Source organism: Pan troglodytes, chromosome 5, assembly GCF_028858775.2.
Source record: "Pan troglodytes isolate AG18354 chromosome 5, NHGRI_mPanTro3-v2.0_pri, whole genome shotgun sequence".
Taxonomy (NCBI): Eukaryota; Metazoa; Chordata; class Mammalia; order Primates; family Hominidae; genus Pan; species Pan troglodytes.
The window spans coordinates 9,645,398-9,661,357 of NC_072403.2; the positions used below are offsets into that span (position 1 = coordinate 9,645,398).

Sequence of the window (15,960 nt, forward strand, 5' to 3'; positions counted from 1 at the left end):
CAAGCTTTAAAAAGAAGAACATAGAAATGATTTGATGTTTACTGGGTGTATATTTTACTAATATACTGGGAATGACTGGGTGTATATTTTACTAATACAACACAAAGCTAAACTTCTGAACAGAAGAAGAGACAACATGGATCAGTTATAACAATAATTTTTTTTTTTTTTTTTTTTTGAGACTAAGTCTTGCTCAGTCGCCCAGGATGGAGTGCAGTGGTGGGATCTCGGCTCACCACAAGCTCCGCCTCCCGGGTTCACGCCATTCTCCTGCCTCAGCCTCCCGAGTAGCTGGGACCACAGGTGCTCGCCACCACACCCAGCTAATTTTTTATATTTTTAGTAGAGACGGGGTTTCACCATGTTGGCCAGGATGGTCTCGATCTCCTGACCTTGTGATCCTCCCGCCTCGGCCTCTCAAAGTGCTGGGATTACAGGCATGAGCCACCGTGCCCAGCCCACAATAATAACTTTTAAAAGATTACAAGAAAAGAAAGGGAAAAGGCTAGAATAAACCCTATGGTGTTGGATTTATGAAGGTATCAGTATAAACTCGCATTTTTTAAATATAAATATAGAGGGATAAATATCAATGTGAATATGCATGGATTAGTATACATGCATTTACTTCTAGCTGTGTTTGCTTAAATGGCCTGAAAGCATTGACACCTCTGTGGCAATGAATACATCTAGTGTCTAGATCTTGGTTTCAAAATACCACTCTTCAATAAAAAGAACCAAGAATCCATGGAGAAGTGGCTGATTCCAGAGCTGGGGCAGGGAATATACAATAAAAAGTGCCTGGAGTGTCTTGAAATGCCAAAAAATAAGGAAATGCTCAAAAAAGGATGAGATTTCTCAAAAGCACACTGGAACTCCTTCAAGGAGCAACCAATGACCAAAGAGGAAACAATTTGAGCAACAAAATTATAACCCACAGGATAAAGTCGATATCCAGAAACCTATACTGATAAATACATAATTAAAGGAATAAATATTAGAGAAAGAAGAGACAGCTCTTCCTTACAGAATTCCAATTAGTCAAGGAATAATGAAACAGAAAAACACTCTTTGTGTTTTTTTTTTTTCTTAATTGGTATGTTCATTAAAAACATAGACTAGGCCAGGCGTGGTGGCTCACGCATGTAATCCCAGCACTTTGGGAGGCCGAGGTGGGCAGATCACAAGGTCAAGAGATTGAGACCATCCTGGCCAACATGATGAAACCTTGTCTCTACTAAAAATACAAAAATTAGCCAGGTGTGGTGGCATACACCTGTACTGAGGCAGGAGAATCAGTTGAACCCAGGAGGCGGAAGTTCCAGTGAGCCAAGATCCGAGATCACGCCACTGCACTCCAGCCTGGGCAACAGAGTGAGACTCTGTTAAAAAACAAAACAAAACAAAACAAAACAAAACAAAAAACATAGACTAATAATCCTGTGTTTAAATAGCATTGTGGTTGTGTGCTGACTTCCATAAAACACGACTGGTTGTAAGGGACTCCACAAATACACTTCGTACAGAAGTAAAAAGGTAAACAGAAATGTCTGACAAAACAGTGCCATTTCACAGTTCTGCCAGCCGTGGCAGGGCTGCTATGGGGCATCCAGGACTGTGGGGGTCTGGAGGAGGGGACATGAGGTGAGAGGTATCCTGGCCGAGGGCAGGCGGCAGTTGGGGCTCTCCCTCCAGACCTACCTCAGAGGGAGCTGAGCGTGCAGGCGCTCTAGGGCAGGCCTTGGACAGAGTCAAGGCCCAGAGAATAAAGGTAGCTAATCTCATAATATTTTTATCAGAATGTTCTGGTGATAAAAATAAAACTTGTTTTCTTTTAAAAAAAAAAAAAGTGCCATTTCAGACATAGTTCCCTTAATTATTATTAATACATGCTAGAAAATGGAGTTTGCCATTATTTACAATTATACCAACATTGACAGAGGCCAAATGTCACAAGCACAACAGCACACCCTGACCACAAGATGTCTTTTCATACTTCTCAATAGTTTCATATTTTAGCTATAATTAGTTTTATATTTTGGCTGAGAACAAGTTTAGCTGAGCCAAACTTGTTCTTAAGAAGCAGAATTTTTATACCCAACCATTAAAGAGTCTCTTACAGTTTTCTGGGCCTATTTGCTTGCAGAGAGTTGTAGAAACTGTAACCAGGTTCTGCATATTATACATTCACATATGATACTCAATATTCATATGCTGTGTAATTTCTTTAAGATAAAAGGAATGATTTGCAGCAGGGCCACGTAGATGAGGAAGTTCCATATGGAGGAGATCACATCCTCACACAACTTCCATTTCATCTCCTCCATATCCAGCTTCTGCGCAAAGCCCTGGATCTGAAACATTGTGGCTCTGACTCACCAGCCTTCAGCTGCCGCTGAAAATCACTCTTAGAACACCACAGTAATTGTTGCAGACATGATCTGCTGATGGATGTCAACAAGATTGAGCCAAAGTTTCAGGGTAAATAGGATATTTTCATAGTCTCAAAGTATCTCCCCCCACCCCCGATTATTATTAATTACAAAGGGAAAGATAGAAACTTTAGAATGGAGAAGTCCAGCAGACCTGACCTTAGCGACATTGGCAAAGTTAATACCAGTAATGAGACATATTGATGTCACGCACCCTTAGATATGATGGACTAAGCAGAGTGCATTGCTTCTGTAATGTTCTTTTCAGAAATGCATAACCTCCATCTAATGAGGAGAAACCATAAGATGAACTCAAATTGAGAGGAAAAAACCTACAATTCTGCAAAATCGCCAAGGTTATAAGAGACAAGGAAAGACTGAAGAGCCATCTAAGGCTGGAGGAGACCAAGGAGGCAAGACCAAGTGCAAGGTGAAATCTTGGATTGGATCCTGGACCAGAAAAAAAAAGGCATTAGCTGGAAAACTGGGAGAATATGAATAATGACTATAGTTTAGTATTGTGTTGTATTAATGTTAATTTCATAGTTTTGGTCCCTGAACTCTGGGTACAGAGACATTAATGTTAGGGCAGTCTGGGTGAATGGTGTACAGGAATTCTAAGAAATATTTTTAAAACTTTTCTGTAAGTCTAAAATTATTTCAAACTAAAAAGGTTGTTTTATGTTGGGAACATTCTAAATCTTGACTCCTAGCTATTTTGAAATATAGAGTTGGCCCTTGAACAAGTGTTGAATTGTGAAGGTCCACTTGTAAGTAGATGTTATTCCACTTCAGCCACCCCTGAGACAGCAAGACCAACCCCTCCTTATCCTCCTCCTCCTTATTGTACTCAGTGTGAAGATGACAAGGTCAAGACCTTTCTGATAATCCATTTCCTCTTAATAAATATTCAATATATTTTTTCTTCCATATGATTTTCTTTGTTTTAGAGGCAGGGTCTTACTCTGTTGCCCAGACTTGAGGGCAGTGGTGTGATCATAGCTCACTGCAGCCTCAAACTTCTGGCCTCAAGTGATCCTCTCACCTCAGCCTCTCAAGTAGCTAGAACTACAGGTGCATGCCACCACATCCAGCTAATTTAGTCCATTTTTTGTAGAACTGGGGTCTTGCTATGTTGCCCAGGCTGGCCTCAAACTCTTGGGCTCAAGTGATCCTCCCATCTCAGCTTCCTAAGGTGTTGGGATTAAAGGCATGAGTCACTGTGCCCCACCCTTATCATTTTCTTAATAACATTTTCTTTTTTCTAGCTCACTTTATTGTAGGAATACAGTATATAATACATAGAAGAAATATGTGTTAACTGACTATTTACATTATCAATAAAACTTCTGGTGAACAGTAGGCTATTAGTAGGTAAGTTTCAGGGAAGTCAAAAGTTATACACAGATTTTCAACTGCACGAGGGGGTTGGCCCTCCCCCTACTCCCATGTTGTCCAAAGGTCAACTGTACTATAAATTCTTGTTACCTATAGTCACCCTACTGTGCTCTCAAACCCTAGAACCTATTCCTTCTAACTGTATTTTGCACCCAATGTTCCCAACACAAACATGATAAATGTTTGAGGTGATGAATATGCCAATTACCCATTACACATTGTATGCATGTATCAAAAAAAACCTCATCTACCCCATGAATACATGCTACTATTATGCATCAATTTCAAAAACATTTTTTTAAGGGAGGCAGAGTTTGTGGTTGTGAGGAAACTTCTGGTAGTGCCAAAGCTAACCATGGGGGTTTAAGCTGCTGGTGGGAGGATGCAGTGGCTGTGGGCTTCTCCTGCAGCTAGCTGCGCAGGCAGAGGGACGGCTCCTTCCTCCAGCTGGGGAACAATGGTGAGGAGTTATAAAGAGAAGAGCACTCATTAATACAGGATGAGTTAAAGAGCTGTGGGATTGAAAAGACTCATTTGAGGCATTAAAACTGAACATGAAAATGTGATGCATGATGAAGCTTCTGCAAATCCCACAATCTCCAAAAGGCCAGGTGGGGAGTGGGAGAGCAGAGAACCAGGGGAGAAACAAAAGGGGAGGAGCACATTTAGGAACATTGAAGGCTAAGTAATTAGAAAGAGCTCTTCAAGCCTGAGGAAAGGAAAAGGGGCCAAAGGATACTTTGAGAAAATATGATTCAGCTCATCAGTCATTACTAAATTATAGATGATCAGGTAGAGATTTGTAAGGTAACTTTCTATTTTAGTGTTCAAATATTTTAAATCTTGCTCTAAATTGAATATTACATTTAAAAATTTTTTAAATTTTATTTATAGACATTTTTAAAATGTCTATAGATAGCTGGTGCTCCTTCTAACCTCAGCAAAATAGGGACCCTCCCCGCATGATGGACAGAGGGACCCAAAAGAAAACAATCAAAGAACTCAAAAGGAGAGCCTCAATTCACAGAAATGGCGTGTCTTTTTTCTCTGGAATAAAATAAGTAATTTCATGGGCCCATGAAATGCAGGCAGGCTTCTGATGATTGTGAAATGGAATCTTATGCAAAAAAAAAAACAAATAGCCTTTCCTTGCAGCCAGCCAGTGTTTAGGCAGCACCTGCCACACACCCAGCACTGGGACAGCTGCCCTGGAGAATACGCAGATGGTGAGTTTTGCTCACCAGAAATAATGAATAAGAATTTCTTGGAGAAAAGCTTTCAGTGCTATTGAAGGCCTGCACACCCCAGGGAGCTTCCACCACAGAGCCAGCAGCAGAGCCCTGAAGGTCCCCGCCAGTAGGGGAGAGATAGACGGTGAGATGGAAGGGAAGCAGGAAGGGAATCAGGAGAGCAGGGAGGCAGTGGGAAATCATGGGAAAGGGAAGAGGGAGAGATGCAGGGGCTGTCCCAGCCCCGGTGTGGAACTTTGGAGGAGAGTAACATCCAGAGAAGGTTCTGAGATGCTTATTTGGTGGCACACTATGCAAACCCCTTGGGTGAGGACCTCACTTTTTAAAAAGCCTACAGCACAGTTCTTCACTATTCCTCTGGGCTTATGTTCCTTTGAATTCCACTTCATGCAGAGATTGGACCTGAGGGGAACTTGCAATTCAGTGAAGTTACAAATAACAGCCTTGAAGTTCCTTCCAAATGGAATATCCTATGATCTTTGATTATTTCTAGACAACAAAGCCAGGGCCACAGAAGCAGATAAAATAAAGAATCAAGACCTGTATCTGAACACTTAGAACCCCTACATTCTGCTCTGGAAAGAGAGGGGAAGTACTGAGTGCTCTGAATTTGTCCTGTCTCCCATTGCCACACAGGACACCATCATCCTCCCACTTCATGCTTTGCTGTTTTCATGACTAGACATCAGTTTTTTCTTTGACTTGGCCATGAGCAGGGGATGATGGAAATATGAACTGAGCCTTTCAGGTGTTAATTAATTTCTTTTAGAGAGCCTGAATTCCTCCCCTCAGAGCCCCTCCTCTTTCCCTTCTGTGGTCTAGTGATGCTCAGTAGGGACTAGGGCTTGTCTTCCTACAGCCCTGTCTACTAGGCACCAGCACTCTAACAAAAAAAAATTTAAGCCCTTCTCAGACTGCTAAACATGAGAGACAAATCTTACCACATTTTGTATTTTTGGCCCTTTTCCCTTAATTTAGCAATGAGTTCACACCCCCCTACTGCAGTTGAATGTTGAGTCATCCATTCCACTCATGCCCTTTTCCCAGACTTCATAAGACTCATGCTGCAGAGAGGCTTCCATGGAGCCAGGGCAGGCCTAGGTGATTCTACAAACCTTCCCAGCAGTTACTGAGATGATGTGAGAGACATGCTGGAAACATTTAAGGCCATAGAGCATGTAAGGCCTTCTACACTGTCCCAATATACCTTTCTAGTCTTTAATTTTCCCCACTGACAGAGCAGGAGCATCGCCATCTTAGACAAGCACCACCATTTTAAAGTTACCCTTGATCAAAAACCACCTAAATCCAAAATGCATCAGCCTAATGGCTAAGGTCAGCATGACCATAAACCACAAATGACATCTCTGACCAGAAACATTCCAACCCTAAGATTAAACCCCTCCCTGACCAGAGACATGCCAGCCCTGAGATAATCTCCCCCCTGCCGGAGAGACGTCAGCCCCAAGATAACCTCGCCTCCGACCAGAGACATTCCAACCCCACAATAAACTTCTCCACACAGAAATATTCCAAGCCTGTGATAAGCTCTTTCACCCTAAAACCAATAAATACTCCTACTCTGTAAGAGAGTGCTCCTGACCAAAATCAGCCAGATGCCCCTCTTAAGTTTATTCTCCAAAATAAACCTGTCTTTGACTGTTGAGCCGCTTTTCCTGTTTCTTTTCTCTTTCTTTAACTCTTACACCCATTATTCGAATATTCTAATCAGATCTATCAATCAAAGCAAATACTACTTGCCAAGAATTGAGCTACATGCTAAGGTTACAGTGGAGCAAAAACAACAAAGTCCCTTTCTTCTTGAAGCTTATAGTCTATTGGATAAATACATATTAAATATTTAACTGCAAAAACAATATATTTCAGCCATTAAAAGTGCTGTAAGAACTGTAATATAATTTAAAAGTATATATATAGCCTTTGTCCTTAGTTGGTACAGAGCTTCAAAAACCCTTGGAGTTTTGTGAATGATACGAATGTCTTTGTGATGCTAATGAGGTGATGCCCAGTGGGCCCCTACATAGCCTCAGTATGGGGGCTGGCCACCAGTAAGACTAACCATGTGATTATAGGGTTGCACTTCCAGCTGCCCAACCTCCAGGGAATGGAGGCCTCAAGATTGAATTCAACTATGTGGCCAATTATTCAATCTATCATGCTTACATCATGAAACACCAATAAAAACTCTAGACACCAAAGCTCATTGGAACTTTCTGGTTGAAGATGGTATTGAATAAATGGACTTGCTGCCTGACACACACGGAAGCCAATACTGTGGCACTAGCTTTTGAGAAAAGAAAGGCTTTATTGCAAGACCAGCCAGCAAGGAGACAGGAGATGCAGTTCATATCTATCTGACTGATTTGGGATCTGGGGCAAGTTCTAAGGGTTGGGAGGGCAAGAGAAAGGATTTAGGAATGTTGACTTGGCAGAGTCTGATGGGAGAACTTCAAACAAACCATTTACAGTACGGATTTTAGTCCCAGATCTTCTGGGCCAACAGATCCCTTTTGAAAGAGTTCCAGCATTCAGGTTCCAGTCATTTCCCAGTCTTTTGGTTCCCCAGAGACGAATCCTTGTACCAGGTGTTGTTAAAGGTCAAACCTTTTTCTATTGCACATGCCTGGCCTACGTGACTTGAAGTTTTCACTCCGTTATGCCTACAAGGTGACTTGGCGTCCTGTTATCAACAGAATAGGCCTACTTTGGGCTGGTCCTATGGTCACAAACACAGTAACGTGCTGGGAGGAAGAAGCACCTGGATTCCATGAGGAGAGGGCTTGGGTGCTCTATGTCCTCCCCACCCCATCCTATGCATCTTTATTTGGCTGCTCCTCATCAGTATCCTTTTGTAACAAAACTGTAATTATAAGCACAGAGCTTTCCTGATTTCTGTGAGTCACTCTAGTGAACTGTTGAGACTGACTTGGGGATTGTGGGAACCCCTGAATTTGTAGCCAAGTCAGGTAGAAGTGCAAGTGGCCTGGGACCCCCAAAGTGTACCTGTCATCTGAAATGGGTACAGTCTTATTGGGGCTGTGCCCTTTAATTTGGGGGCTCTGCACTAACTTTAGATAGTATCAGAATTGAACTAATTGTGGAACACCCAGCTGGTGTCAGAGCATTGGTGCCAAAATGTAAGCGCATTTAACAAGGGGGCTGTCCAGATGGAGGGATCAGGGAAGGCTTGAGGAGTGGCATTTAGGCTGAGACCCACTGATGAGCTTGAGAGGCTGGGGAATACATCTCTCTTCCATCCCCTTCACGCCTCTTCATTCCTGGTCTTGCACTTGGAATTCCCCTTGTCTCAGTCTACCTAACTTCTACCCATCCCTCCAGATCCAGCTTAAACCCACATCCCTCAGCCTTCCCAGCTGAGGTTGAGCCCCAGGGTTCCCATCCTCACTTCCGCTACCACGCCTTTTTTGTCTGCTTCACCCACTTTGTAACCCATGGATTGTTATTTTGCTGTATCCGTTTCGTCCAAAAAGTAAGCAACTTGGATTCAAAGTCCATGACTTCCACACAGTAATAATGAAGTTACAGTCACACACAAAGCTAGCAGCTACCATGTGGCTTAACTTGCAGCAGGTCCTATCCTACACCCTTCCCATGGGTTGCCTCCTCTAACCCCTGCGATAAATTTATGAGGTAGACATTACTACTCCAATTTCAGAGGTAAGGAAACTGAGGCCAGGAGAGGCTAAATAACACACTTCCATAGCTAGGGGAGAGAAAAGCTTCAATACTAGGGGCCTATTCATATTGTTTATGAGATGAGGAGCTCTGCAGTTGTAAGCAGAGCTAACCCCTCTTTTTATCATTTTTGCAGCACTTTTCTGGATGAACAAAGTTGCATGAAGGCAGTCCATGAAAATCTAAAACTTTTCTTTCCAGGTAACAGGTAACAAGAAAAGGAGCTGTGAAATGTCAGCCCTTCTTCTGAGGGCCTTTGCGCAGGTGCAAGTCAGCATGCACTGCACCCAGGGACAGGGGTGAGGCACCTACACCCAGGTGCTAATGCCTTTCTTCATTGGCCACTCCTCATTCAACAACTGTGCATGAAGTGCCTTCTGGATGCTAGGGACAGGAGGCCCGAGCTGAATACAACACAGCCTCTGCTGTTAAGGAGCTAGCAGTCCTTAGAGAGAATGACGAGTAATGAGAGATTACAAATCCAGTGACAATCCCTTCAGGACAGCATGATGCCCATGCAATGCCTTTGTGCAAATCAGGAAAAGGCACCCCCTCTGAGTGGACCCAGAGCTTGACAAGCAGGACTCTCTGAGTGAAGAGGTGTCTCCCAACCCCTGCCCCCAGGGGAGCACAGGGCTGACTGTCAGCTTCCTCAGCCCCCTTAGTCCCCACCTGCAGAGCACTGGTTTGGCAGAAGTGAGGGAGGTACCCGTACCCCAACCTAGATTGGCCAAGATGGTCTGAGAGGGATAAGAGAGTGAGGAAGTTAAGAATGGAGCCCTGGAATCGGAGTCAGACTCAGGCTCAAATCCTTCCACCTACATGATCTCAAGCAAGCAAATTTACCATTGAGCCCAATTTCTTCATTTAAAAATGAAAGAGTTGAAGAAGGTGATGATGTTGATGCTACCCAACTCATGGGTTATTCTGAAGATTAAATGAGAAAATGTGTGTATAGTTCTCACCACAGAGTATGCTCTTAATAAACATTAGTTGTTGTTTTTAAAGAGCTGAGACCTGAAGGATCAATAACACAGGAAGCATGCATGGGGAGAGAATGGGGCTCAAGTGTAAAGGGAATCTGAGCTGCTAAGGTGGGCCCCCTTCCTGGCCCTGCCATTAGCCACAGCTTTCCCTGACTAACTTCTGCAAGTTCCTCTGGTGTACCCCAGGCCCTTCCAGTGTTACAATAGGTAGCTAGCCAGGCATGAGCAAGGCAGGAGAGGGCTCCCCAACACCCGCCCACCAGAAATGTCAGGGGACCATCAGGTGATGGCTTGGCAGTTGCCACACTGCCTCTCTAAAAATGAGAACTGACAGCACCAGGGAAAGGCAATTTCCTGATGGCCCACAGCTGTCACACTAAGGTGATAATTGGTTGCAGGCACCAGGGAAAGGCAATTTCCCAGTATATAAAAAAACTTGAGATTGGGAATCAGACGCTTCCAATAAAATCTCATGAATCCAGCGAGTGAGCTAGGACATGTGCATTAAGAGACGTGATCTTCAGGGGCATTCCACCGGATGGGTAAGAAAGTCTCAGATGAGCATGTGTACAACTCTAGTCAACACACTGGGCATGCTCACCTCCCAAGCATAAAGAGGGCACCGCGTGCAGGCAGCCCACGCTAAAAGAAAAATGAAGGGAAAGGGTCGCAAGATGCCGGAAAGGGGCTAGCATATATAGTCCCAGGATTAAGGTTAAATGGGGCACTTGACTTCCAAGTCGCCCGCTTGGGTCTCTTCCAAGTGTACTTTTCTTTCTTTCCTGCTCTAAAGCTTTTAAATAAACTTCCACTCTGCTCTGAAACTTGCTTTGGTCTCTTTTTTCTGCGTTATGCCCCTCAGTGAAATTCTTTTTTCTCAGGAGGCGAGAGTTGAGGCTGCTGCAGACCCATATGGATTCTCTACAAGTAACTTGGATATTCGCCACCCCAGCACCAGGAAGGGACCTGCTATCTTGCCTTCCAAGGATTTCTGCAAGGCTGATCCATCTTCCTCCCAATTCCAGGCATAAAGATGTTCCATGCATTCTTAAGCTCTGCAATACCTGAGGATTGAACTCAGCCAGCCCCACTGTGAGAGGCCAGGGGAGCAGAGCCTGGGGGCAGCTGGGCAGAGACAGCTCACTTCTACTTCTTCCTCTTGGCCACCAGTCTCCTCCTACTTTAGAGCAGTAAGAACTCCTTCCAGGCTCCTTCCACTGCATTTTTCTGAATTAAAATTCAGAAAAACACTCTGATACATCTGCTGAGTGTGTGTGCTTGTGTGTGTGTGTCTCTGTGTGCGCATCTGTGACTACGTGTTTCTAGGAGTGTACTTGCATGTGCCTATCTTGTGTATATCTGTGTGTGTGTACATCTGTGTCAGTGTTTGTGCATATCTGTGTGTCTTAGTATGTGTGTCTGTGTGTCTGAGTGTGTCTCTGTGTGTGTACATAGAAAGTACAGGGTCAGAAATGAGGCAGGAGTCACTTATTTAAACACATATTTTTCTCCATCGATCCCAGGGTTAGTCCCTGGAGAGAGAGCACAGAGTGCACAGGGTTTGCAGGGAGGAAGCGGGTGACTGAGTGGACCTGCAGCCCAGGGGCTCCTTGGCCCTTCAGATCAGGGTCTTCCTGTTCCTTGTTTCTCCTTCCACCTACATTGTCACGGAAACAGAAACCCAAGCAGTGTATGCCTTTCAGATCAAGGGAATGTGGGTTTGGAAATACTTATGGAACTCTTAGTTAAAAACTCAGTTTCATTGTAATACAACAATCCATAAATTCCCAGTGAAGAAAAATCTGCTCTATTATGATTTACGAGGCCACCTGGCCCCCACATCCACAACCAGCCCTGTGGCAGGCTTCTGCTGGGATTCTGCTGTGACCATCTTTTCCCTTTATGAAACGCAGTGGGCTGACTAGTTTTCTGGGAGTAAACATATAGGCCATGTATCAACCCTACAGTTCACTTAAAACACCTGAGAGCCAATTCACCTTCCTGCAGACTTGCAGATTCCTTGAGTACGTATTACACGATCAGGCCCCGTGCTAGATTCAGGAGAACAGCCATGAACCCAAACAGATACAGAACTGATATAATCACATTTAGGTCCAACAGGTAAGCTGACAAGGGACAAAACAATAGAGATATAATTTCACATGTGGTCAACACCATGAGGGAAAATAGTCTACTCTGAGGAAAAGGAAAGAGGACCTGCCTGACCCTGTGCTGACAGGGAAGATGATATCATCTGGACGTGTGACCCCATCCAAATCTCATTGTGTCCAGAGATGTGTCCAGAGTTGGTTCCTTCTGGTGGGTTCGTGGTCTCGCTGACTTCAAGAATGAAGCCCCGGACCTTCACTGTGAGTGTTACAGCTCTTAAGTTGGCACAGACCCAAAGAGTGAGCAGCAGCAAGATTTACTGTGAAGAGTGAAAGCACAAAGCTTCCACAGCATGGAAAGGTACCTGAGCAGGTTGCCCTTGGGGGCTGGGGGGTGACCAGCTTTTATTCCCTTATTTGTCCCCACCCATGTCCTGCTGATTGGTCCATTTTACAAACCTCTAGCTAGCCACAGAGCACTGATTGGTGTGTCTAGCTACAGAGTGCTGACTGGTGCATTTTACAATCCTCTTGTAAGACAAAAAGTTCTCCAAGTCCCCACCCAACCCAGAAGTCCAGCTGGCTTCACCTCTCATCATGTTGAAATGTAATCTCCAATGTTGGAGGTGGGGCCTGGTGGGAGGTGACTGGATCATGGGGGCAGTTTCTCACGAATGGTTTAGCACCATCCTCTTGGTGCTGTCCCCACAGTAGAGGGTGAGTTCTTGTGAGATCTGGTCATTTGAAAGTGTCTGGCACTGCCCCCTCACTCTCTTGCTCCTGCTTTCATCATGTGACATGCCTGCTCCCCCTTTGCCTTCCACCAGAAGTAAAAGCTCCCGGAGGCCTCCCCAGAAGCAGATGCTGCCACGCTTCCTGTACAGCCTGCAGAACTGTAGGCCAATTAAACTTCTCTTCCTTATTACCAAGTATAAAATACTTCTTTATAGCGATGAAAGAACTAACTAATACAGAAGACTTCTCTGAAGATGTGAAGGATGAGGAGTCAGGGAGGCCCCATGATGCAGCGAGGGGAAGGGACAGTTTAAGTAGAGGAAATGTTTCGTACCAAGTCCCTGAGGTAGAACAGAGCTTGGCGTCTCTGAAGAACTAAGAGGTCAGAGGAGTTGGAGAAAGAAGGAAAGAAGTGATGTTGGAGAAGCCAGTAGCAGCCCAGTGAGGCTGGACAAGGCTGGCCAGGTAGAGGAGTTTGGATTTCACTGCAAATACAGTGGGAAGTGATTATAGGATTTTCAGCAGGAGAATGACCTGATTCAGTTTTGGGTTTAGAAGATAACTGTAGGTACTGCTTGGAGAATGGCTTGAAGAAGAGCAAGAGAGGAAAGCTTGGTGAGGCAGTCACTAATTGTCCAGAAAAGAGATGGCAGTGACCGGACGAGGAGGTGGCAGGTGGCAGTGGGGATGGAGAAGTACATGGACGTGAGATTTGATTTGGAGATAGAATCCACAGGATATCCTGATGGCACGGATGGAAGGGAGAAAGAGGAGAGAGTGTGAAGAAGGGTTCCCAAGGTTCTGGATGGAGAAAATTGGTAGATAAAGGTGCTGTTTGCCAAGATGGATCACTAGGGAGGAGTGGGTCTAGAGAAGGAAAGAAAAGAAGAGATAAGCTATTTTGGACGTGCTAAGCCAGATGACATGGAATCAAGGGAAGGATGTGTTAAGCCAGATGGCGTGGAATCAAGGGTGGTGGTGGTAAACATGTCATCCGATAGATGAAGAGGTTGATGAGAATGAGAGAGGAAGCAGCAAAGGGAGTGAAATTCTTTTGAGACTGAGGAGGGATGGATCAGGAGCTCCCTGTAGGGGGATTGTGGCAGAGAAATCCTAGCCCAGGAAGAATGAGGGAGCAGATGAGAATAGATGAATGTAGGTCCATGGGTTTGGTAGCAGGAGCTCCCACCTGAGGGCCTCTATTTTTCCAACGGAGTATGAAGCAAGGTCATCCACTGAGAATAAATGTGGAAAGGTGGAGGTTTGGAAAACATGAAGAAAGTAAGAATCCTTTTTGGAGAGTGGAAAAGTCAGTCTACTAGAAAAAAAGTAAGATTGTAGGCCAGTGCTGAGTATTCATTTGTGTTAATAATTATGAATTTATAATGACTCGTCCTTCTTGTATTCTCCAGCAATATTCCACTGAATTAAGAGAACTGGTTGAGTTAATTCATAGGGAATGCTTAGAACTGTGTCTGGCTCCTAGCGATCATTTAACCTGTATTAGCTGTTCTTATTATCCTAACAGTAGCATCAGCAATAATAGTAGCAGTTACACATTAGTTCAGGCAGCAGAAGACAAATGGCTGGAACCCAAGTTTGTGTGATGAAAAGAGGGGCAAGAAAGTTGAGAATGCTTGCAAGAAAGCAATGATAATGATGACCATGGAAGAGAATGTAAGAGAATGTAAGAGGATTAATGGTAGAGAGAAATGAGTGAGATCAATGAATTGAAAGAACCTAATAAGTCAAAACATTTTGCACATAGAAAATCTGATCTTAAAATTTATAAGGAATTTCAAGAGACCCTAAATAACCAAAGCAATCTCAGGGGATAAAAACAGTCAAGGGGGATGTCTTGGACTTCCTGATTGCCTACTACAAATCTACAGTAGGCAAAACAATGAGGTACTGGCCTAAAGACAGACATACAAACCAATGGATTAGAATAGAGTGTCCCAAAATAAACACTCGCACACACAGCAAAATGATTTGCAACAAGGGTACCAAATCATTCAATGGAAAGAGGGCAGACTTTTTACCAAATAATGCCAAGAAAACTGGATATTCATATGCCGAAGAATAAATTTGAACCCTTTCCTTACATGATATACAAAAATTAACTCAAAATGGATCAGAAACAAACATTAAAGCTAAAACTATTAAAAATCTATAGGAAAACATAAAAGAAAAGCTTCACAACACTGGCTTTGGCAATGATTTCTTGGGTATGATGACAAAAGTGCAAGTGACAGAAGGAAAAATAGATCACTGGGACTTAAACAAGATTAAAAACTTGTGCATCAAAGGACACAGTGAAAGGGCAACCCATGGAATGGGAGAAAAAACTGCCAACCAAAAATACGTAGAGCACTCTCACAATGCAACACAAAAAAACAAGCCACCCAATTCAAAAATGGGCAAAGGACTTGCATAGACATTTCTCCAAAGAAGACATCTCTCCAAAGACACACAAACGGCCAATAAACACATGAAAAGAAGCTCGGCTTCACTATCATTAGGGAAATGCAAATCAAAATGCAAGTCAAATCCATAATACGCTATCACTTTATACCCATTAGGGTGGCTATTATTTAAACACAAACAAACAAAAATGGAAAATAGCAAGTGCTGGCAAGGATGTGGAGAAATTGGATCCCTTGCAGATTACTAGTTGGAATGTAAAATGGTGCAGTTGCTGAGAAAAACAGTTTGGCAGTTCCTCAAAAGTTAAACAGAGTTATTACCATGTGATCCAGCAATTCCACTTCTGGGTATACACCTGAAAGAATTGAAAGGAGGGGCTCAAATACATACTTTGTTCCTAGCAGCATTATTCACAACAGCTGAAAAGTGGAAACCCAAGTATTCATCAGTGGAGGAGTAGCTAAACAAAATGTAATATATTCACACAATGGAATATGATTCAGCCTTAAAGAGGAAGGAAATCCTGTCACACGCCACAACATGAGGGAAACTTGAGAATGTTATGCTGAACAAGCCAGTCCCCAGAGAGACAAATACCGTGTGATTCCACTCATATGAGGTACCCAGAGGAGTCAGACTCTCAGAGACAGAAAATAGTAGGGGGATTGCCAGGAGCTGGGGGAGGAGAATTGGGGGTTAGCGTTTAAGGGGTGCAGAGTTTTGGTTTGGGAAGATAGAAAAGTTCTGGAGATGGATGGTGGCAATTGTCGCACAACATTATAAATGTACTTAATTGCCACTGGACTGTACACTTAAAAATGGTTTAAATGATTAATTTTATCTATATGTTACCACAATTATATATACACATGTATATATGTGTATATATACTGTATATGTATACACA

The 15,960-nt window shown here is 43.5% G+C and overlaps 1 protein-coding gene across 1 annotated transcript; it reads right to left on the bottom strand.

Moving 5' to 3' along the window:
* Positions 1 to 457: 457 nt before the first annotated feature.
* Positions 458 to 15,960, bottom strand: LOC129144209 (mitochondrial import receptor subunit TOM5 homolog). Its single transcript, XM_063812763.1, has one exon. The coding sequence runs from the start codon at positions 2,361 to 2,363 to the stop codon at positions 2,208 to 2,210; it is 156 nt and encodes a 51-aa protein (XP_063668833.1). The 5' UTR covers positions 2,364 to 15,960; the 3' UTR covers positions 458 to 2,207.

Coding starts and splice junctions, on each gene's coding strand:
- LOC129144209 (XM_063812763.1), bottom strand. CDS start 2,363: ATGTTTCAGATCCAGGGCTTTGCGCAGAAGCTGGATATGGAGGAGATG.